This window comes from Hemicordylus capensis, chromosome 15 (genome assembly GCF_027244095.1).
Source record: "Hemicordylus capensis ecotype Gifberg chromosome 15, rHemCap1.1.pri, whole genome shotgun sequence".
NCBI classification, from domain to species: domain Eukaryota; kingdom Metazoa; phylum Chordata; class Lepidosauria; order Squamata; family Cordylidae; genus Hemicordylus; species Hemicordylus capensis.
The window spans coordinates 1271458-1295988 of record NC_069671.1 but is presented as its reverse complement, the minus strand read 5'-3'; the positions used below and the strand labels follow the sequence as shown (position 1 = coordinate 1295988).

Genomic DNA, 24531 nt, shown 5'->3' with positions numbered 1-24531 from the left:
AATGCACATTCAGGAAACCTGTATTGCTGCTTTGTTTTTCATGGTTCCACTGATCACCACACAGGGGAAAGAGCTGTTTCCCCTCATGCAGTGGCCAGCCAGGTCATTTAACTATGCATCAAATAAAGAAGTGCTTCCTCTTACCTGTCCTGAATCTCCAATAACATCTGGGGATCCAAGGTTGGGAAGGAACCCATGTGTTAGTCAAAACTATAGAACTACTAGCTTGATCTTACCAGCAGCCTGGAAGTGTGTGTGTGTGTGGGGCGGTGGGGGGGGGGGATAGCTTTCTGCAGGCTGGTCAGCCCAAGTTCCGCCCTGCACCAGTTGGCATTATGGCTGGAATACAGGCTTTCCTTAGGGCATAATAAGACATGTCTTAAGGAGAGTCTTGTTTTGCCAAACATTGTTCTTAGGACTCCGAATTTTGTTTATTAAATTTCTATACCACCTCTCCTTAAAGCAATTTCAAGGTGGTTCACACAAAAATTAACAAGACTATAAAATTTACACAATTAAAATTATTAAGCCAGAATATAAAAATCCTGATCTTGTTTAAGATTTCACTGCATGAGGCTGGATGTTGGACTAGATCAGTGTTCTAATTTTTCCTCATCTATGTGCAGAATTAGATTTGTTCTGGGTGGCAGGATCAAGGCAGCGTGGACCCAGCAGGGCTTTTCTCATGCGCTTAGGACTACAACCCCCATCCCCTTATGGCTGTGGATGGCAGGAGTTGCAGTACACCAAGACAATCCAAGGTTCGGAAGCCTTGGCCTAATATGCAAGTGAACTGAGAGCACTCTGGTCTGATGAAGGCAGCTCAACTTGTGACACAAGATGGACTCCTAACTGAGTTGCATGCTTGGCCAGCAGCAATGCCGTCTCAATGCCTGGGGAAACAAGATTGAAATATGCCATGTCCCATTATCATCATCATCCATCACAGTCCATCTTCCTTCAGTACTTGGATGAAAGTCTCCTCACATGGCCAATTCCCTTGGCCGGCTGTATAAGTTTCCATTGGCTCTTATTCTCTTTGTAACTTGCTCTTTAAAACCCTCTTTTCCCGGCTCAGTTATACCTGCTACCCCTCCTTGGCCTATGGATCCCACCCCTCCCAATCTCTTTGGCTCGACCCCACGAGTCACATACGGCCAGTTCCACTTCCCAGTTCTCTCTTTAGGACCCCCATTTTCCAACTGTCTCCTCCAGCCCTTTCCTCTTGAATGTCCTGCTTCCCAAGCCACTGAAAAGCTGCTCTTTTTCCTGTCCTGGAGCCACCCAGCCTCTGGGCCCGTCTTCTTCAGACGCCTCTTCCGCCTCTCCTCCACAGCAGGAAGCTTAAGGCCCAGGCGGCTTCCTCGGGGCCTCCTCTCGGATCAGATGCTGGTACCATGAAAAGATGGTATAAGAACTGTGCTGATAGGCAGCACAAAACTGTAAAGTGACAATCGCCAAGGAAGGCTTTTGGGGAGGAGACAGACGCCAGGAAAGAGAAAAGGGAGGCTCTTTGAGCAGAGAGAACGGCACTGCTGCCATATGGGAAGCAGGGGATGAAGGGAGCGAGGAGAAACACGCCAAGGCGCTCAGGTGTCCGAACTCTCAGCAAGCCCCTTTGTGAGCCAGAGGCTCTTTCCGCACACCGGACATTCCCCTGGAGGCAGCCAAGGCAGAACGGTCGCACCTGGTGGCGGGGGCAGTGAAGACAAGAGGCCTCCGAGGGAGATTTGGCAGCTTGGCACCTTTATTTTTAGTTTTTTAAAATTATTTAAAAAGCATAATTAGAAAGTTTCAATATACAGAAATAATCCTAGCAAACCAGTTAGACATTCCACCGCTGGACATCAGCACCACTAGAGATGCGACCCCTCCTCCCCGCAACCGTCTTGCTTTCAAACGGTCTGCCACAAGGGCCCCCCCCACCAGGCAGCCCCTCCTTTTACAAGCAGAGGTGCTGCTGCAGGAGCAGCAGCAGCAGCGCCCAGGCACAAGGCCCGGGAAAGGCTACCCAAGGCAGCCCGGAAGAAGCACCCCACACTCCAAAACCAGACACTGGACTGGCAGAGCTCACACCCGGGATCCCCCTTCCCCCCAGAGACCACTGCACTGCGAGAGCAACCCCCACCCTGCCGCGAGGACCCACCGCCAGTTCCACACCAAGACATCACTATATATCACCACCACCACCAGCACAACTGCACACGAGCCGGTCCTTCCAAACGGGATGGCTCAGCGGACATCCCCGCTCCGGGATTAGTGAAAGTAACTTACACGAGATGCACAGAGAAGTGGGAGGCGTGAGATGTGCAGCCCACGGGGGTGGTTTCCCCAGCACTCCCTGGCTGAAGCCCATCCAGCTGACTGTATGGGCAGCCCCACAGGCACTGCCAGGCGACCTCGGATGCGACTGCACAGTCAGGGCTTGGGCAGGAGACCACAACTTGTGGGTGTGACTAAAAAGGCAAGCCAAAAATAAATAAGGGTTTTCCAATGAGCCCTTCTTGCATGATTCCAAGTCCAAAGGGTCGTTGGTGTCCAAAGAGCCTCCTGTTAACATGAGGCAGCTCCATCTTCAGGCCCCCACCGGGGGAGAGAGAGAGTTGTGTGGGGCTGAAGGGACTGTGCTCCTCCGCAGCCCAGCCATACACTGCTCCCCGCCACTGTCCTGCCCCCAATATGCTAGGAGAGGCGCTTGCTTTTGAAAAATGCTGAGGAGCAGAGCCCTGGTTCTTTCCCCACTCAAGCCCACGAGGAATCCTGCCCTCTTTTCAGCCTGGTCAAGGAGGCCATTCACCATGGCCCAACCCTCTGCTGCTCGATACCCCAAAGGCTGGCTTCCATTCTAAGGGAAGGAAGTGAGAAACAGCTGGCACCATTGAGAAGGCCTCCTACACATCTCTGCTCTTAATGCACAGGAGGACTCCCCCACCGCCTGCTGCTTCAGAAAGGTTCCTCTGAGTCCACATCTTGGAAGTGGGCAAGAGTGATGAGGCCAGAGGGGCAGCGTGGCTTTTTGGCAGATGGACGCATCTGGAGCTCCTCTAGATGTCACAGGAGAGTCATGCCATTAGGGCAGGGGTTCTCAGACTGCGTCCCCCAGCTGTTGACTACAACTCCCATCATCCACGGCCATTGCGGCTGAGGATGATGGGAGTCATCGCCCAACAGCAGTCTGGGAAAGCACAAACTTTAATCTTAACATGTATCATCCCTGATGGTTTCACTTTAAATAATCAAGAGAAATGTAATCTGGGGCACAAAGGAGCATTTCTAGTGCCCTACCAGATCATAGAGAGCAGCTGTTATGAAGCTCCAGCAAGACTGACTATTCTGGAGTCTAGGGAAGAATCTCAGAAGGCTCCCGACGCAGAGTTTAAAAGGCAGTGAAGAGCAACTCCTAGCTCGGAGGCTAACCAAGGCCGGAGAGCAGGGGACGCCAAAGGCTGCTCCATTTAAGGACATTGTCCTGCATCTTTGGAGGGTGGGGGGGGGGGGGGAGATGAATTCATGATTGTTGATATTAAGAAGGCAGAAGCCAAAGCAACATGAGGGAGGCGCAGCTGGTCAAAGCAAATATACATTATGTACAAACTCTTAGACTCAAAAGTCCACTTGGTAGGCAAAGTCATTTTTGTCTACAAGATGCTCTTGAAAGAGCAGGGAGGAGAGAGGGGTAGAACCATCCCCACCTCAGACTTGCTTGGCACTGCTGTGGGAAGGTGCCTCCTGACCGGAAACGTGGAGAGGACGACTCGTTTAAATAACGGCACAAATGGAGGAGGAGGAGGAGGAGGAGCAGGAGAGGCCTCCCACGGCCGAGCCCAGTGGAATCGCCCGAGTCTGGCTGGAAGGCTGAGCTGGCTGAGCGCGCAGTCTCTGGCACCGGGGGAAGGAGGGAAGGAAGGACACTAGCAGCAGCGCTTCTTCCGTTTGCTGTTCTTTGTGAGCTTCACCACATCATTCTGTTGCTGCTGCTGCTGCTTTGCCAAGTTGTCCTTTTTTGCTCGCAGAACCAGCTCCGTGATGCAGTTGAACATCTGCAAGAGAAAAGGCAGGAGGAGAAGGGTCAACAGCCGACTCTCCCTAGGCACCAAGAGGTGCCAGTGGAGGCAGAATGTCAGCCAACCCCTCTGCAGCGATCGCTTGGCATCACAGGTCTCTTCCCTACCCCCAACCCCTCCTCTCTCTTTACCCTCAGCTCTGCATTACGTCTGAACTTCATTCCCTGCAAACCCTAGTCCAGATGCACTTTGGAAACTAGACTGCAGAACTGCCGAGGACGAGGCACACGTTCCTGGGGAAAGGCCCAGAATAAGGGCCAGGCTGCTCCGGGTTCTAGAATCAGCTTCCGAATACAGCCTGCGTGGGTGTCAGGAGCTGGGCAGCAGTCAGGGCAATAAGGAATGCCTTGCTGAGTGGAACGTGCAGCTAGAATAGGACCGAGGAGACCCGAGTTCAAACCCCCATTCAGCCATGAGACTTGCTGGGTGACTCTGGGCCAGTCACTTCTCTCTCAGGCTCACCTACTTCGCAGGGTTGCTGTGAGAAAGAAACCTAAGTACCGTATGTAGTACACCGCTCTGGGCTCCTTGGAGGAAGAGCGGGATATAAAATGTAATCAATAAATAAAAATAAAAGAATGATCTTGCAGCTGGAGTGGGGTGGGGGGAGGTTTGGCCATAAGCAGCCACGCAAGGCCTTTGATGGTGCCCAGATCTTCTGCAGCGGCCCAACTGTGTCAATGGAAGTCAAGACGGCAGGCGGGGCAGGTTATGGCAGAGCCGGTTAAAAGGCCTCTCTGGCCCCCACCCGCAGAGGTCAAAGGAGGACAAGCGGCACAGATTGAAGGCTGGTTGTCTGCTGGAGGGATTTCAGCCCCCGGCTCCAGATTTTGATCACCTCGGCCCTAATTGAGCTGGAAGGTTGAGCTCCCTTCCCCCTGCTGCTCCTCACAGTTTCCTCCAGACCCTTTTACACCTCCACATTTTGTGTTCCTGAATCCCTGGGCTGCGTTCCGTCCAGGCTGCACCCCGCTCCCTTCTGCTCTGGCGATTCCCCTCCGGAAGCTCCAGCCCAGGCCTGCCCACCCTGCCATGGTGGGCGGTGGCTTGCCAGGCTGGCCCCGCTGCTGCCAGTAAGAACCTGCTTCGCCCGGAGACCAGCTCCACCAAGGCCGTCCCATCAGGCTTCCTGCTGCACCCCACTGGGGGCTGCCCACCACCACCACCACCACGGGCTCCTTCCCAGCCTCCCGGAGCAGCTCTGCTTCTCTTGGCCACAGGGGCCTAGGCAGCCCTGTCATCCCTGGTCCACAGCCCGGAATGCGGAGGAGTAGGCCGGGGCAGCAGCACTTCCGCCGGCCAGCAGCTGCCCCTCCAGGGGAAGAGCAGCCTCCCTGCCTCCCGCCCCCCCCAGGGGTGTCTCACCTCCTCCACATTCAGGTTCTCTTTAGCGCTGGTCTCAAACAGCTGGATGCCCATCTGCCCAGCAAACTTGTAGGCATCCTCCGTCTCCACCACTTTGCGCTCCGGATCATCATTCTTGTTGCCCACTGCAAGGGACCATTAGAAGATCAGCACAGCCCCCGAGGGGGCTCAGCACCAAGTGACCCAAGGGGGGCAGGGTGTCAAGTTGGGGATGGCTGGGCAAGGTTGGCTTAGCAGGAGAGCTAGGCTCGGAGGCCGAGCTGTGAAGCAGGATGTGCCCCTGGTTCGAATCTCGCTTCTGCCTGAGCTCCTCAGGCGATCTTGCGCACAAGCTGCTCTGCCACGGCCGAGGGGGAATCAGACTTCCGTGCAACAACCCTCGCCGGCAAGTATTGCACCAAGCAGATGCAGGCAGAGCACTTGAAGCGCTCAGAAACGTGCCTGACGGACGCTCAGCATTGCGGCCGCCTGTCCGCAAAGAGGCAGTCCGCAGCTTGAAGCCGCAGCTGACCATCAGAGCGGAAGCGGAAGAGACGGAGGAAAGAAGATGGCGGCCGTTCTGGGAGGGCAGGAGCCCAGCGGGCCCTTGCTGCCACACCCCTCCTGCTAGGGCAGCCAGGCGGGACAGCCGCACTTCTGGGAGGGGAGGGGCGCCATGGCAAGGTCCGCGGGATCTGAACTGGGCCCCCCACCTGGGGGGCTCAGAGCTCAGCTTCGGCCCCCACTGGGTCAGCACAGAAGGCTCCTCCTCGCCGCCGGCAGCTTACCCAATATCCGGCAGACATCGTCACAGTTCTGGTTTATTTCATGCAGCCACCGCTTGACGTTCACGAAGGATTCGGCACTCGTGACATCGTAGACCACAATCACTCCGTGTGTCCCTCGGTAATACCTGAGGGGAGAAAGAGGGTCACAGTTCCAACTCGAGGACCAAAGCGGCCGAAGAAGCTGCCTCCTCCTGAGCCAGCTCCAGCTAGCCAAGTCCTGTCTCCACTGACTGGCAGCAGCTGATGCAAGGTGCCAGGCAGGAGTCTTCCCCCAGCCCGACCTGGAGACGCTGCCAGGGAGTGAACCAGGGACCTTCTGCATGCAAGCAGGCAGGCGCTCTTCTCCTCAGCTACGGCCCCAGCGCTAAGGCTAAGACTCTGCTGGGCCACTTCCCCCCACCGGTGCTCTCCCAAAAAGCCTGGGTGCAGGGCTGCAGCATTCCTCCTTGCAGCCCCGAGCACTGGTGGGGGGGAAAGCAGTGGGGCAGGAACGGGCAGGTAGGAGGCACCCTCCCTGTCCCTTGAAGGAAACCGCTCCCCTGCCCTGGTTTCCAGATCGGCTCGAAGACCAGCATTTCAAGCCGATTCGGCACTCCAGAAAAGTAGCACCGAACCGGTTCTGTGCACGTCCCTACTTGCTACTACAAGACCAGCTCTCCACTGCCTCCTTTTGTAAATGCACTTGCACAGCCTCTTGGAAATTGGTTTCCAAGTCGATTCGTGCATGTTGCTCTTTCCTCCAAGGAGCTCGAGGAGACACAAGCTCTTAAATCCTGGCCCCAGGCCAGCAAGGGGGGCGAGGCCAAGAGGGCCTGGCTGGCCCAGTGAGCTTCAGATTTGAAGCTAGTCTTCCCAGGCCTAGACCAGCGCTCTCGACCTTGGCTCCCCACATCTGGAGGCACAGATCTTTGCCTGCCACCTGCCTTGCTACCTCATGGCCCTCAAAGCAGCTTATGGAAAGACAAGACAGACAGACGATGAAGCATTATCCACCAATTCCACTTAAAAGCCACAGGAGACAGAAGTGAGAGGAGCAGCAGCAATTTAGAAGTCCTACTTGGGAGGGACGCAGAGGCACTTTACATTCTTGCTTTGGTGAAATATGGATGGGCCCGCAGGGCTTCCTCCAAAATGGCTCCGGAGGGTATGCATGAGATAATGCCCCCCCCCCTGCCCTTTATCTTCACAATCACCCTACATAAGAACAGCCTTGCTGCTGGATCAGGCCCACGGAGGCCCATCTAGTCCAGCATCCTGTTTCCCACAGTGGCCCACCAGATGCCTCTGAGAAGCCCACAGGAGGCCAGAGGGGAGGGCATGCCCTCCTCTCTCCTGCTGCTGCCCCCCTGCAACTGGCATTTAGAAGCACCTTGCCTCTGCAACTGGAGGTGGCCTATAGCCAACAGACTAGCAGCCATGGATAGACCTGATCTCCATGAATTTGTCTAAGCCCCTTTTAAAGCCATCCAAGCTGGTGGCCATCACTGCATCCTGCGGCAGAGAATTCCATAGATTAATTATGGTCCTAGATTTCCCAACTTTGAGTTTCGTGCGGTGACCTCTGGTTCTAGTGCTGTGAGGGAGGGATAAAAATTTCTCTGCCCACTCTCTCCACTCCATGCCTGTTTTTATAGAACTTGATCAAGTTTCCAAAGCTGTAGACAAGAAGCAATTTAAAATGAACCACCACCCACAAATCTAACCCAATAGTAGAACCAGAATGTAGGACTTGGGAAAATAAAAAGGTCTTCACCACCTGGTGCCTGAAACTTAACCAGAGAGGTGGGTGGACCTCTCAGGAAGGGCATTCCACGAACAGGCTACCACCCCCCAAAAGGCCCTGGTCACCACTAGCTTGACCTCTGGAGTTGGGGTGCACCAAAGGGAGATCTCTGGAGAAGACCTGAAGGCCTGAGCAGACTCAGAAGGGAGAGGAGGCCTTCAAAGACCAAGGTCTCAACTTGGCCTCGAGGGCCCCGGAACGCACAGAGCTGCCCTTTGGCACTCCAAGGGGATGTATCTGAATTCGGGTAGAGGCTGAAGGGGAACAACTGGAGTATCTGGATTTGGAGGGGGGGGCAGGCTGCCTGCTCTTCCTTCTGCATTTTAGCCCTGCGGAGAAGCGCATAATGCAGGAAGTGGAGACGGGTCTGTGGGATGCAGCATTGGCAGGAAACAGCAGCAACACACATCAGATTGCCATGGAGAGGACTCTCTGAGCCTGGGGTGGCTTGTCACCACCAGCTTGAAGCAGATTAGAAATTCAGGACAGAAAGATTAATGTCATAAGGGAAAGACATTGCAGGAGGAGGGACTCTTGATTCCATAGCAGCACAGCCAGGAACCCTACAGCACAGAAATCCACAGGCAAAGTCAGCACAAAGCGCGCGCTCTCTCTCTTTCTCTGGTTAGCCTGATTGTAAACTGTTGATTGCAAGCTCCTTGGGGCTGGGACCTGGTATATTAGGAACATAGGGAGCTGCCATATACTGAGTCAGACCATTGGTCTACCTAGCTCAGTACTGTCTGCACAGACTGGCAATTTCTTTTTTTAGCTCTCATGGATCACGGTGATGAGGAAGGAACACTGGGTGTTTTTGCAATGGCTGTCAGAGACCGCTGAGCAAGTGGCAGGGTGAGTGACTCCGAAGGGACCGGTTTGGGGTGGGGAGGGTCTACTGCCCAAAAGACGATCTAGCTCTGGAAGGTTCCGAGAGGTTGCCCGCGCCGGCATCCCAGTGTGACTGGACAATTGGACCACCCCGCAGAACCAACAGAATTGCACACAACACCCCGAATGGTTTTGTATTTTTTCAGCCGTGTCCTTTAAAGGGTGTTTAGAAATGCAGCACCAGTCAGAGAGCAGCTTGTGCACATCAGCCCGTGGGAGCCAGGGCTTTTGCACACTAATGAGCTTATCAGGCATTAATCACCATCTGAACTAGTCACCTGAATGTGTCTCCGTTCCACTTAATCAGCATTTCCAGACACAAGCTTCCATCCTTCAAGAGGACGACCACACCTGTGTAATTCACCCCCCTCGCATGGCAGAAGCTCGAGAGTCCAACCGGGCAGATCCCGGAGTTCCCCTCCTCCCTAGGATGCTGAGGGCAGGGAGGAGAATGTAGACCCTCCCCAAACCCTACGCCAATGCAACAAGGTTAACGGCATAAACGGGATGATTTCTAGATTGGGGGGATGTATCCCTTGCCTGTCCGTTACAAAAAGGCTTGTGAGACTTCCCATCCCGGCAGAACACACAGAAATGTGGGAGGGAGCAAAATCACCAGGCAAAAAAGAGAGACAAAAGGAAGGGCAAATGTGTGCCTGAATACCAATTCCTGTGGGCAGCAGCAACCTGTCAAGTGGGGGTGGGGGAGACAGCTTGCACCCAGGTACCTCATTTCCTCCAACCTTGCATCATGTCATTAGGGTGTGCTAGCCATGGCGAAGGGCCAAATGGCCGCACAGGAGGCTCAAGCCCCGCTCTCGGACCTGGCCAAATCTTACTCCACAATACCCCTGGCTTCTGCAACATCGCCAGGCATTGCTCAAGCACCTCCCCACACCCAGGCGAGAGAAGCAGAATCAAAAAAGAGAGACTCTCAGGAAGCCCAGCTACCACTCGGGGGTGGCTTCTCTGCCATGGGCGTCACCCTCGATGTGCAAGGCGGGGCAGAGACGTCCTGCCGCTTATCCTGTTTGCATCAGAGGTCTTTGCTCTGGGTGTTCCCCACAGGCGACTGCTTTTCGTGCCAACGGGACCTGACGTCACCGGCACCGGAAGAGCTCTGCTGACACAGACACAGGCTGCAGCTCACCCACAGTCCCCGTCCGCAAAGCGCTCCGCTGGGCCTGACTCTCTCACCCTCATCACTGCTTCCTGCCTAAAGCGGGCCGATGCAGCGCAGCCCAGCTCTAAGAGGATATGCCTCCGGGGGACCCTCAGGAAGTCAGGGGCTGGTTCAAGCCGTGTGCTCCCGGTCTGCTTCCTGCATCCGCAGAGCAACACCAGAGCAGAGGAGGCCCAGAGCTCACACCCGGCTCCCTCCTGCTGCTGCTGCCACCACGGCCAACTGGCCAACCCTTTCCATCGGCTTTTGTGCTAGGGAGATTTTGCCTCCCCACCCCGCCCAATACGTATCTAGTAAGACTCAGCTTGGTCAAATATTTTTCATTTGTGCCCTTTCTGTAGCTTGAACCTTATCAGCAAAGCCCATTTGTAATCTAATTAACAAGCCTGCATTAACTTCTTTCTCCTGAAAGGCAGCAGGCTATGGGATCAGCCTAAAAGTGCAAAGCTGTTTGGGTTTGTTGTTTTTTTAAAAACCTCTTTTTGCTGGTGTGCTGTAGCTCCAAACACCTCATGGGTTCCGTGAGTGCCAAAGCCTTCGCCCAACATTTTAAACACCAGTCAATCTGGGGCTCCCTTGCATACATCTGAAAAGGTCATGCATTAAGGCATGATTTACACTGCCAACCTCTTTGGGGTTAGCAGGCATGGCTTCCCTCCAAGAATCTTGAGCAATGTAGTTTGGGGAAGGGACTAAGAATCCCATCCGCGAGGGCTAGGCCCTCCACTCACACCCTCTCCAGGATTCTCCTGGAGAGCAGGAAGGACGACTAAACCAGTCCATGTCTGCAGTGTGGATGTGCTCTCCCTCTCGGTCTAGGGAACGACTCACACTGGCCAATGGCCAAGGGGAGAAAACAGAAGCACTGGAACTGGCAGGCCAGTCATCTCGTGGGGGTGGGGGGGGGAGAGAAGAAAAGGAAAAAGAGCTGCAATTCGAGTCACCCAAATGGCTCTCCTTTTCCCTTCCCCTTTTCAAAAGGCCACCGAGGTGCCAGATGCCTCTCTGTTCTTCCTGAACAGGCTCTGCCAGGCAGCTCTAGGGATGGCAACATCCTCCAGGAGAGGACAAGCGCTCCACAGAGATCTTCACTGCCCCCCAGTGTGGAGCTGCTGCACCAGGACCATGGGTGGCCCTGGCACCTGTGGGCTTCTCCGAGACTGGACTAGAGGGGGGCCTTCTTGGGCAGGATCCAGCGGGGCTGCTCCTCTTAAGACCAGCAGAAAAGTGACCATCCCGCTAGGCCTTGGTCCAGCCAGCACTGGACACCCCAGGACACCTTTCCAGGTTATTAAGTTAAACACACTCCCGCATAACATCTGGCGCAAGTATAGCTACCTGTTGGCCAGCTCACAACGTACCATCACGCCACTGTGACTAAGCCACAGCACCAGGCCCAGGGTGTAGGGAAGAGAGGCCAGGCTGATATGGGGCAGCAGGGGGTGGGGGAGGCTCAGTTCTCAAGGCCTTCCATGGAGTCCCCCGAGATGAGGGAAATGGGTCGCCATCTCAGGCACAGTTACAAAGGAGCAGCCAGCCCCGGTCATGGGGCAAGTTGAAGCCCCATCCCAGCCTTTGCTTCCCCCCACAGATATCAAGGGTTGCCGCTCACTCCTGTGGGGAAAGTGCTGTGGCCGAGGGTAATGCTGCACTCCTACAACCCCTCACCCCGCCCACCACAACCAGCCTGCTAGTCACTAATGGAGTGAGTGTTGACTCTCTCAGCATACAATTGAGAACCCAGCTTCTCCACCCTCTCTCCAATGCTGCCCGTTCTGAAGTGAACCCCCCTTTCCCGTGTGGAACTTGGTCCTGTCTCCCCTCGTCAGCTTTGCGAGACGTGACTTGGTCACATCTCTTAAATCCAACGTCACTGAAAAAGCAGACAGGCCGACAGAATCGGAGGGCTTCCAGGAGAGCAGGGATCTGATGAAGGCAGAACAGTCACCAGCTGCATTAGAAGCCTTAGCAGTTAAGCGATGTTGCTCCAGGTGCACTCAAGCCAGAACTAAGAGGTGGCACAAAGAGGGTACCCCTCCCCACAGCTGTCAGCACAATGCAAGATGAAGTACAGTCAGACTAGGAACAGTATTTAAAGTAAAGTTGTGTCCTCGAGTCGGTGTCGACTCCTGGCACCCACAGAGCCCTGTGGTTTTCCTTTTGTAGAATACAGGAGGGGTTGACCATTGCCTCCTCCCGCACAGGATGAGATGATGCCTTTCAGGATCTTCTTATATCGCAGCTGCTTGATATAGGTGTTTCCCATAGTCTGGGAAACACACCAGCGGGGATTCGAACTGGCAACCTCTGGCTTGCTAATCAAGTCATTTCCCCGCTGCACCATTAGGTAGCCTTGGAACAGTATTTACTCTCTGCTAAGAAGAGTTAAGAACTTTCTACAAGAAGGTGCCTCAAATTCAACACCAAGAGCAGCTGGATCATGCAAACTTCATACAGTTGGTCTCCAGAAGGAGCACTGGTCTTGTGGAAGCAAGCATGAATTGCCCCCTTCACTAAGGCAGGGTCAAAGAGTAGCTGAATAAACTAAAACTTGCCCGAGGCCAATTTTAATAGGTGGTTCTGAGATTTAAGGACACACGTATTGCTTTCTCGAGGTTATTTTGGTCCTGAAGGGCGAGCATAAGATTGAATGAGAAAGAGCATTTGAGATACCCTTTTTAATAATGAGAAATTGTGTTTGGTTTTTGGATGTACCATATTACACTTCCCTCTGTATCTCAGAAAAGCACTTCTCTTCAGGTTTGGGAAATACGCAGATTGACTTAATCAAGCAATAGGCTAGAAGGCAGGTGAGCTCTGCTCTTGGCCCTCTTGCCTGAGGGCCCCATTTTGCAAACTCACGTTGAGGTGATGGTGCGGAAGCGCTCTTGCCCAGCAGTATCCCAGATCTGTAGCTTCACCTTTTCTCCATTGATCTCCACCGTCCGGATTTTGAAGTCTACCCCGATGGTGGTGATGTAGCTGCCTGGAGAGGGAAAAAGCACACGCAAGGAGGCAAACTCTAAGCTGTGCAGCCCACATGGAACCTCACACTCCCCCGAGACTGTGGAATGCGCTCCCTGCTGAGACACAGTCCTCTCCATCTCTGGCAGTTTTTTTTAAAAAAACACCCGGAAACCCATCTTTTCGCCCAAGCTTTAGCAGCATTTTGGAATTTTTTAGGTTTTAATCTCTGGCTTATTTTTAAATTGTTAAATTGTTTTAAGTTTTTTTGTATGTGTTTTTAACTTGTTTTGTGCTATTGTTAACTGCCCAGAGACAAAAGTCTGGGGCGGTGCACAAATTTGATAAACAAACAAACAAACATTAACCTCCAACCTAAAAAGAGCTCACGGCGGATTATTCAGTTCTGAAATATTCTGTTCAGGACTGTATAGAAAGACTTCCTGTGCATGCTGCTTTAGCAGACAGGAATGATTCAAAACCTATCACTGCTCACTTGTGTTTCCTCACCAACAAAACCCCCTGACTTTTTAAAAAGCCAAAAGCCAACGATGAGAATAAGTTCTAATAATTTCAGATGGAAGGATCATACACACACACACACACACGCACACACGCTTGAGAGGGAGGGAAGAACCGTCTCCAGCTAGTAAATATTCCTGATGATTCTCAGAGCAAGTCTATTTTATGAATGCTTCCCCACGGATAGGACATGGGAGAAACTGGAGGATTCACAATAAAATAAACGAAATGACATACCAGTGAATTCTCAGAGACCTGCAACAATTTACAAAGTGGAGGAGGCAGTGTGGTGCTTAAAATACCGTCTCCTCTACACATACATTTCACCGCAAACACAGGGGACATGCCTGTTTCTCAGTTTTCCCCACATACACCTCACTACCCACAAGTACCGCATGTGAGTTTCAAGGGGGAAAGCGTGGGTCTGCAACCAGAAAGCCCCTGTCGTTTGACAAGAGACCTATTTACTCCACAGAGCTCTATGAGAGAAAGAGCTTGGGTGGGTGGGAGGCAACCTCTTGCCCCACACGATTCTGCTGCTCCCAAGGTCTAGGGAGATGGGCAAGGGCTTTCTCCCCCACCCCACACACACTTTTCTTTGCTTGCAGACCCTTTCTCATCTCCTGGGCAACTTAAAGCAATAGCACTTACATTTATATACCGCTTTATAGCCGGAGCTCTCTAAGCGGTTTACAATGATTTAGCATATTGCCCCCAACATTCTGGGTACTCATTTTACCGACCTCGGAAGGATGGAAGGCTGAGTCAACCTTGAGCCCCTGGTCAGGATCGAACTTGCAACCTTCTGGTTACAGGGCGGCAGTTTTACCACTGCGCCACCAGGGGCCCATAAAGGAGCTTGTTTGTAGATGAGGAGAAGCTGTCTGGAGCTCCTAGGAGGAAGGTTCTACTGAAAGACCCACTGGATCCGCCGTTGGTTACTTTACCTGAGAAAGTGTTGTCTGCAAAACGTAACAGCAAACTGCTCTTGCCAACACCTGAAAGAGAAAGGGGGGGAAATGCTAAGATCCAAAATGAAGTGGAGTAGCAAAGTGTGGCACTGCATTCTTAATGGCAACCACTTTGGGACTCATGTGTGAGATGAAACACGGATGCCATCACACACGTGCACGTTGCGGGCAGCTGCACACAGCAGGCAGGGTGTCCACAAGTCAGCTTACCCGAGGCAGGTACCCTGATCTACGAGTAAACAGGATGTCCAGCTGCTCACAGATCCCTTATCTACAGTTTCATCTGTGCTGCGGTTTGGAGAAGGTAAGCGGCAAGGCACTTAAAGTCAGGACAAAGTAGTATACAACTGATTTCATTTCTATGTGACTTCTTATTTTGCATATTTATATCCTAGGCGGTATACACAATCAAATTTACAATATAAAAACACACACAATAAAAACGCTTCCACAAAACAAAAACTCAAAACAATTTGCAGAGTGAAACAAAATAATTTCACAGGATAAAAACAATTAGTTTAAAATTAATTTTAATTAAAAGCATGAGTGTCCTACTGGTCTTTTGAAAAGCAATCAGACAGGGAGTGAATTCCAAAAGCCTGGGGTAGCCACAGAGAAGGCCTGGCCTCAAGTCACCCCCAGACTAGTTAGTGGCAATTGAATATGTGGAATTGATCATAAAGAATCACAGGAGGAATTAGATAAGAACATAAGAAGAGCCCTGCTGGATCAGGCTCAAGAAGGTCCATCTAGTCCAGCATCCTGTTTCCCACAGTGGCCCACCAGATCCCCCTGGGAAACCCACAGGCAAGAGGGGAGGGGATGCCCTCTCTCCCGCTGTTGCTCCCCTGCCACTGGTATTCAGAGGCCTCTGAGGCTGGAAGTGCCTTTCAATACCAGTTGCAGGGGAGCAATGAGGCTGGAGGTGGCTTTAAGAGGCCTGAGCCATCAGGACTAGTAGTCATTGATAGACCTATTAGTGTAGTGAAAAGAACTGAGCAAAGAGCGACAGTTTATGCAAATCAATACTGAAAAGGTGTGCAAGTCAAATGGGCCACTGATGAAGGCCAGCAGGGTTGAAATGCGTCTGGCCACTCTATCACTAAAGGTAAAGTGTGTCCTTGAGTCTGGCGCCCACAGAGCCCTGTGGTTGTCTTGGTAGCATACAAGAGGGGTTGACCATGGCCTCCTCCCATGAAGTAGGCGATGATGCCTTCCAGCCTCTTCCTATATCACTGCTGCCCAATATCGATGTTTCCCACAGTCTGGGAAACATACTAGGGAGGATTCGAACCGGCAACCTCTGGCTTGCTTGTGAAGTCATTTCCCCACTACGCCATTAGGTGGCTTATCTACCTGATGTTTTATCTGTATTCTGCTTTTGAACTGTCTTCTCTGTGTTACAAGCAATCTTCAGGTCTCTGGGTACATACTGTGAAGATTACTTACTGGATGTTTCATTTTCATGTCTTCTTAATTAACTTGCTGCCTTGGTTTTTGCTAGTAACTTGTTATCCCGTGCTAACTTGGCAAAGAGGCGCCTTTTTAACATGGTGATTCTCTTTATTGGGCAGGAGGAGAGTAACTGGCCCTATCCACCCCCAGCACAGGACCTCCAGTGACTGTTGCTGGGGTCTATCTGATGTTTCTTTTTAGATTGTGAGCTCTTCGGGGACAGGGATCCATCTTATTTATTTATTATTTGTCTGTGTAAACTGCTTTGGAAACTTTTGTTGAAAAGCAGTATATAAATATTTGTTGATGATGGTGAAATTTTACTTTGTTTTATTGGTCTTAAATGTTTTACTAAATTACAACTTGAATAAATATGATTGTATATATTATTGATTTAGTTAACATATTTATATACCACCCAAAACTTATGTGTCTGGGCAGTTTATAATAAAATACAAATTAAAACATTAAAATAATAACATGTAAACACAATGTTAAAAACTGTAGTCTAATTAAAAGCCTGGGTGAACAAATGTGTCTTAATTGCCTTTTAAAAAGTTGTCAGAGTTAACATATATAAAAAATTCCATATATTATTTTGTCCTGGCTTTCAGTACTTGGTTTGTCATATTGTGCTGGGCTTATTGTGTTGTTGTTTCTGGTTTGGAGAAGAGACAGCCAAGGTTGCTTCCAAGCACCAAGACAGACTCCTGATGTTCCTTACCTTCTCCAAACCCTAGTGTCTCCCACAGTCCTCTATTTTTATTTTTATTTTTCATTTCTATATCATTTCTATGTATAACACAAGATATGGGACAAGAAGGGAGGGAATTAGTGGCAATCCCAAATAATGACTAGCTTGTAAGGCAATCAAACCCAACATGTGTTGACTAGGGTTGTGCACGAAATGGACTCTGCATTCTGTTTTGAGCTTGAAACAAAAATGCAAAATGGCTAAAACATTTAATCAAAACAGCAGCTGAGCCAGCTGTTTTGACAGAACAAACTCGAAATATTTTGAGGGTTTCAGCCATAGGGAACAATGGGGAAACTCAGAACACCCCATTGTTCCCCATGGGTAGCTCCTAGGTACCTACAAAGTAGGTTGGGTGGTAGGGCATGATGGGTGCTACCTACCACCCAGCCCACAAAAGCAATGGGCAAGCGGGCGATTTGACAAATTTGTAACCTTGCCCCAAAAGCCCATGTGTTTTGGACCCCTCCTATAGGGATTTTGGGAAAGGTTACAAATTTGGTAAAAATTGCCCGCGTGCCCATTGCTCTTGTGAGTTGGGTGGCAGGTAGCACCCATCATGCCCTACGCACTGTGGTGTCCCTAGGAATTACCCATGGGGAACAATGGGGTGTTTCGAGTTTCCCCATTGTTCCCTATGGCCGGAACAAGCTGCTCTCACAGAAACTTTGCACACAAGTTTCACATTGCAATTTGCAATGCATTTTCCTACCCTGCCTTGAAAAACACTGTAGAAGCACTCAGGACAAGATAATCTGTCCCTCCCAACACAGAACATACAGATCAAACACTGTCTAAAAATGGCCAAAAAAGAATCACTGACCCAGAATCTATTGCCAGCCACAGTGCCTGAGCTGCAGTAACATCATCAGCACAAGTTGCTCTCTCACACAGAGTTAGGACTCCTTACATTTCTAGTATTGCAACAGCTGCCACAGCAATACTCTTAGCAGCAAGCAGAGCCATACGCTCAACTAGAGCAACTTCAGCCACATTTTTTGACTGAATACACCTTGCAATGCAGATTGCAGAGCAGACTGTGAAGCACAAGTTAGTCTCAAGGCCAGACATGGAGCTCATCACAGCAATCACCAAGAAATATTACACCACACACAACTGCCACTGTCCATTTCTCGCCACAACACTATCTCACAGACAAAAACCACAACACAAGCAAGGCAGGCTTGGGTGTTCCGCCTCTGTCAATTTGAGATCCAGCAAAACCAGATAGTTATAGCAACAATAGCACAGCACATTCTACTCAGTGTTGAGGAAAGAAAACCACAAAAATCAAACGTCCCTCCCTTCTGTCCTGTCCGGATGTATCCTCTTCAAGAGAGGCACAGTATAAGGGCTCTCTCTGTCTCCTAGCCCCTTTGAATATATTTTGAATTTGAAATTCCCTCCTTCGGTGTTCCCTACCTTCTCCCAGCCAATGGGGGCACAGTTGCCCATGACAACACTTGATTTGTATAATAACAAGCCAACCAAGCAGCAACGGAATCACAAACCAATCGCAAGCCAGTGCCAGAAAACTATTTAGCGAGGGTAAAACAAGTCTCCAATATGGTGCTCGAAACGTCGTAACGTTTTGAACGAAACAGGGTTGTTCTGCTCCAAGCTCAAAACAGGCCCTTTTAAAAGAAGGAGCCCTGTTTCAAGCTCAAAAGGACCAGTTTCAAGTTGAAACGTTCCGCAGTCGAAATGTTCTGTACATCCCTAGTGTGGACCCTTGAAAGGAGGTTTTTATTTATTTAATAATTTGTAGACTGCCCACTACTGAAGTCTCTAGGCGGTTTACAGCATAAAACAAACCAAGAATAAAATAAACCAAGAACTTAAAACATATAAAAACCAGATTCAAATATCCATAAAAAGACTAGAGATGTGAAGGCCTGGGGAACACACATTCTCCCTCCCCCACCCCCCCAGAAAAAAATAAAATAAAATAAGCCTTTAAATAAGTTTCCCCCACTTATTTCCAGGCCTCCAGATCTCTAGTTAAGACACCTGCCTAGTGCACCAGTGAATAGCAGGCCTGCTTGTCACTGCAAACAAAAGCACCGGAGGGAAAAGGGACACGGTCTCCTCCTTTGCACATCAGAAGATGCATTATGTTCAAGATCAAGCATAGCAACAAGTCCCACCCTGGCTTAACCAAGGCCACTAAAACTAGGCCTTGGCACGACTTCATTTCATTTAAAAAAGCAGCACCTCGGAAGGTGCTCAGCTTGGACCTCAGAGACTTGGCGGTAAAAAGAAAAACTCCGGAGAGCATTCAACAGACGTTCAAGGCATGGTGCCTTTGGCCCCCGTTATGGGGGGTGGGGGTGCGGTGCAAGAGGAGGAGGAGGAGGAATAACCTTCAGGCAGGAGCCACAAACCAGCCTCTATTCTTCCGTGGGGCATTCTGCACATTGGCTTTCCTAGATGCAGGGAACTCAATTCACTGGGTAGCTTTGGACAAGCCATCCTCCTTATAGGACTGAAGCAAGAAGAGAATTCTAAAGGATCCTGTGGCCAAGGACAAGAAACAGGTAAATATGTGCCCCTGCCTTCATACAAGACATTTCCCACACCAACTGGGATAAAACACAATTTCTGATGAGGGCACCAAGTTAATATAGGAGGCCAGTTACAAAATGGTAGCTTACAACGGTCTCTACGTAAACAGCGCGTCTGTACTGAACTGTAGGATGGTGAGGACAGTCTCACCACTACTCTGGATTTTTGATCAGGTGCAAAAGCGGAGGGGGTGGGGGTAAGATCCCCACCACCACCATTTCGCAGAATACAGATGACCCGTTTGCCAAGTGGTTACTTGCACACCATGTTAAGTTACATTCAGTAACTGGTCATCTCTATATGCTCATTTAAAAGTCATTTCGGGACTAAAAGTGGGTTCAAGATGATTATATCATGAGTTGGGGAAGGAAGTTCCAAGGTGGAGCCAAGGGAGCAGACAAAAATTTACAGAAATTTACACTTCATAATTTATGTCTGTCTTACATGGATAGTATCTCCAAGTAGGAAAGAGTTCTACAAAGCATTTACGTAGCGCTCTCTCAGGAATCCTTATGAGAGCCCTGCAATGCAGGCCAGTGGTATTGCCTCCATATTGCAGCCGAGGCAACCAGTGGCTTGCCCAAGACCATCTTGCGAGTGGATGGGTGAAACGGGATTTGAACCAAAGGTTGCTTGGCTCAGCCTCAGCCAGTACACCAGCGCAAGGTCCTCATTTATGCTTTCTAGAGGCCTTTGTAAGTGATGCCTCCTCAGGTTTACAATCCAAGTAAGGCTAGACACTTCTAGGGACTGTGAAGCAGCTCTTCCAAGGATCACCTTGGAGGACTATTTAACAGAGGAACACTGAACTACTTTCCTGAACTCTTGTAGGACGATCTGCGCAGCTTGACACTTGCACTGCCTCTCCTCAACCACATCCTCTTGCCACCCTTAATCCTCCAACATGTGCCATTACTTAACACTACAAGCTCTATGCCAAGGCTGAGCCACTCTGGCTTTCAATTTCTTATTTACAGGACTCCCTTCCATGGAGGATCAACGTTCTAGCTGGGACACAGTTCAAAGGCAGCTCAGGACTGTCCCATTTCTCACACCAGAAGCGGCTGGAGTGCTCAGATCCCCTTACAGCTCCGAAGCCCCCTGGGCAAGCCTTTGTGTTTCAGCCCATGGAGAAACGAGGCCTAGACTTCTTGGGTTTCAGTGGATAAGCTCCTGTATTGTATCATGTATTAACGTTCCCAAACCTCTTGCAAGGAAGCCCTGATAAATGAATTGTGTTATATTATTATATTCATACAAACTCTGCAGTGTTGTAAATAGGATTTCTGTGTTGGCAAATCCCTGTGCATGGAAAAGGATGGAAGTGTGAAATGTTCATCATTCTTGGTCTTCTGTAGTTTCACTTTCGGTTTAGCATTTTGACAGTTGATTTTTGGAGGGAAAGGAGATTTCAAGAAATTGAGGGAATTTTTGTTTGTTCTAATTGGATGGCTTAAAAAACTGTTGGGCCAGAGTAACTATATATTAGGAGAGAGTCAGCTGAACAGATTCTTGGAAGTTAGAGGCAAGGCAAATCTGCTGGAGGCTGCAGAAGAAGGAATAGAAGCTGGAAGTCTGCTAGAGTGAATCCATGCAGAGAGTGAGCAGCCAGCAAGAAGAAGAGAAGCCTTCTAGCTGAAATCCCTGGAAGAAAAAGAAGAGCCCGGCTGGATTGAGCCCCAGACCTGGGCTGTAATTAGAACCACCCAGCAAGCCAGAAGACGGAAAGAAAGCACAGAGGACTTTGAGTAGGGACCAGAATAGAGCCAGGTAGAAGAAATGTTTTTCCAGTTTTTATTTTCCCTGACCTGCTCTGTTAAGAACTGTTTTGAATTTGTTCATTTTCCCTCCCAAAAGTAAGGTTTTAATTGAACCGATTAAAAAAATATATATTAAAAAAATTAGAAGCTTGTTGATTGTCTCTACCTCATGCCTATGAGCCTATCCACACTACAGAGGGTTGTGGGGGTTTTTTTGGTTTTTTTTATGAAGAGCTGTTGTTGTGGACCCAGCCATACCCAAAGTCCACTTGGTGGCATTGGTAAAAAGGTTAGGAGGAACAGAGGGCTGTTCCTCCACACATGGTGGTAGCGGCGGGATCTGTCACGCATGGTAGTGTGGTGGGATAGCTGTTCCTCCACACAGCCTATGAAGCACCTTGAGTCCCTTGAAAGGAAGGGGTGAAGGGGAAACAAGACCAAATCCAGTGATCTGTAACTGAAATGGAAGCCCAAGTACCATGGACTGCACTGCTCAGTCACTCTCACTGCTTTGCCTGTCTTCCTCCACTAAAAGGTTTGGACCACAAGCTGCCTGGGGCAAGGACCTGTCCTCAGTTATGGCACTTTACAGAGTGATACATATATTATTGCCACATACATTAATGGTGCTACAGAAACACCACCAAGTTCCTAATATTTGGATATGCATTTGACAGCCATGGAGATCAGGGGAAGGATATTTAAAACTGACTTGTTCTTTTATGTTATTTCTCAGCAACAGAAGAGGGCTTTTCAGTCTCTCCATCCATGATTAGTCATCTGAGTCATGTCCTGCCCTTTTCCTAGAGAGCTCAGGGTACCATACGTAAGAATCTCTACTCATCATATCCTCACAGCTCTGCACAGTATGTTGAGAAGGTGAACGAGTGTGACTGGCCCAAAGTACCCAGTGGATGGATTCAAACTCCTCTGTCTGTTTCAGCACTCTAGTCCCTATACCCACCCATACTCTCAGGTTACGCCTATTTAACTGCTTTGGAAACTTTTGTTGACAAGTGGTATATAAATATTTGTTGTTAACAGGGATGACTCTTGCTTGGCAATACCCAGCTCTGGTAAAACACTGTCCATGTTTTGCCTCTCCCAGGATGCCCTTTAGGGTCCAGGACGCCTCTTTTTGAACATCAGAGTTCATTAGGTTTCAGGCACCATCTGCTTAGTGCAGGGCGCAACAATTCCCAGGTGACAGCAGCACACCATGGCACCCGAACCAGGTGATGGACAGGCACAACCGGGGGCGGGGAGAAGGGAGCGATCCACCCTGACCTTGCTTGCTCACTCCTGGCTGTCCCGGTCCATTGCCTGCCTAAGCTAAACAGACAGAACCAGAAAGTGGAAAAAGGAACCTGCTTCCACCTTGCTTGCCAACTCTTCTTCGTGGTCACACCTGCCAACTGCCTGCCGGCCAAATAAACAGACAAGACCAGAAGGGCTCCTAAATTGGGGGGCTAGTTCCTAGATACAAAGAAAATGTGTGGGGGCCTGCCTTAGTTTCTGATTAAATTTCAAAAGTGGGGAGCAAATGAACCCCTGCACAGAAACATGCACACACAGAGACAAGATGCCAATGTGCTTCTGCCCTTTCTCCCCCAGCTACCAATTTTGATAGTTTGAGTTGCAAGATATACAATACTGTGAGAAATACTGTGGCTTGGCAGCCCTATTTCCATCTGTGAAACATGGGAGATCATCCAGAATGCTGGTCCAGCATGATGGATACATGATTAAGCTGTGAATCAGGAAGTCCTTCGTTCAGATCTCTCCTCCTCCATGAACCCAAAATACGATCTTTGGCAAACCTCGCTCTCTACAATATGCAGATTATAATACTGACCTACCTTACAAGGCTGTTGCAAGGATTGCAAAAAAGGATAATGCACATGGAACATTCTCCAAGTGCTGAATGCATGCCAACACTAACAGTATTTAAGACGCTAAAACAGTACTTATGACATCACTATATCACCAGGCATCTAGAAATCCAATTGCCAGGTCACCAGTGTTGAGTGCAGTGTGTTCCCTCTAAGGTGTGCACATGTGCATGGGCTCACAAGTTTTTTGGTGTCCACTCAGTAAATTTTAGATCCTGCTCAGGCTGAATCAGGAAGGCCCCACTCTGAATGCACATGGTCCACACACATTGCCTTGATACTGCCGCCCAGAACAAATCTGAGGATCTGAGGGAAGAGAGGGAATTGGCAGAGACCACAAATAATAGCCAGCTAGTGAGCAGCACCTAAGTTTGTGGATCCCTGTAGATCATGTCTTACTCCTCTACAAACTGACCATGACCCCACTTGTACCTCACCTCCAGCAAGACAAGGCAGCCCATCAGCCCCAGAAATCAATACAGGTTTCCAGAGGAATCGTGTTAGGTCTGCAGTAGTAAACACAACCTGCATCTCAGCCTCCAGCCATTGTGGCGGAGGATGATGGGAACTGTAGTCCTGGGGACCCAAGTCTGAGGACCCCTGGACCAACGAATCTATGGCAGCAGAAGCTTCAGCAACAATGGCACCTCGAAGGCCAACAAGCTCCTCGTAGCCAAAGCTTCCACTTCTGCAACAACATTTCTTCGCCTTGAAGGTGCCAGTGGACTCTTCTTCTTTTGCTGGCCATGGTAAGGAGATGCCCATTTGTGTGGGGTGCAGGGCGGGGGGGGGGAGAGAGACCGGCTCCCAGGCCTCCGTCCTCTCCTTGGCCAGATCCTCTCCCCTCTCAGCAGCTCCCAAGGAGGGGTGGCACTGGGGGTGGGAGAGATTGGAGGGGGGAACACAAAGAAGGGGCAACGTGCATTTATGGGTGGGCAAGCTGTGCCCCACATATTAGATTCCTCAGGCAGATGTAGGGCAGCAGTGGAGGGTGTGTATGCAAGCCCCTGAGTTGGGGGGGCAAGCCCCTGAGTGGGAGTGGATGGGGGGAGGGGGAGGGGGGGCAAGCCCTTGAGTGGGAGTGGATGGGTGGGGGGGGGAAGGGGGGCAGATCCCTATGCGGGAGTGGGAGGGAGACAAGGCCTTGCGTGGGAGTGGGCGCTTGCCCACCCATGCCCCCGTCTGCAGCCACCCCCTTGCACCCCCCTCGGCCCCCCCACGCCTCCCCGGGCACCTGCTGCGCCCCTCCCCGGGGGGGCCTCCTCTTCCTCCCTCCCCCCTCCCCCCGGCGGCCCCTCACCGCTGTCGCCGATGATGAGGAGCTTGAAGAGGTGGTCGTAGTCCCGGGCCATGGCCGGAGAGGCGGCGGGGGAGGAGGGGGCGCTCCTCGGAGGCTTCGCGACCAGCAGCCGGAACTGACAGCGGCGGCGGCGAAGCGGGCGGCGGCAGCGCTCCCCCCCTCCGTAGGGCGCATGCGCTCCGCGCCGCCCCGGCAGCTGGAAAAACCGCCAGCTGCTGGGCCTGCCACACTGCGCCTGCGCGGCTCCGCCCTCTCAGCCAATCAGGCCGCGGCGCTGGCTTCCTCCCCCCCCTCCCCG

At 50.8% G+C, this 24531-nt stretch overlaps 1 protein-coding gene across 1 annotated transcript; it reads right to left on the bottom strand.

Moving 5' to 3' along the window:
• Positions 1-1725: 1725 nt before the first annotated feature.
• RAB35 (RAB35, member RAS oncogene family) lies at positions 1726-24515 on the bottom strand. Its single transcript, XM_053279944.1, has 6 exons — positions 24234-24515; positions 14484-14534; positions 12913-13036; positions 6197-6321; positions 5430-5554; positions 1726-4040 (listed from the first exon to the last, which is right to left on the bottom strand). The coding sequence occupies exons 1-6, from the start codon at positions 24283-24285 to the stop codon at positions 3912-3914; spliced, it is 606 nt and encodes a 201-aa protein (XP_053135919.1). The 5' UTR covers positions 24286-24515; the 3' UTR covers positions 1726-3911.
• Positions 24516-24531: the final 16 nt, after the last annotated feature.

Bases quoted from the DNA above. Each gene is read 5' to 3' on its own strand.
- RAB35 (XM_053279944.1), bottom strand. From the start codon at position 24,285: ATGGCCCGGGACTACGACCACCTCTTCAAGCTCCTCATCATCGGCGAC. The intron at 14,535-24,233 runs GTGAGGGGCCGC...TTTCTCTTTCAG, and splicing joins CCTCATCATCGGCGACAGCG to GTGTTGGCAAGAGCAGTTTG. The intron at 6,322-12,912 runs GTGAGTTTGCAA...TTCTCCCCTCAG, and splicing joins TTCCGCACCATCACCTCAAC to GTATTACCGAGGGACACACG.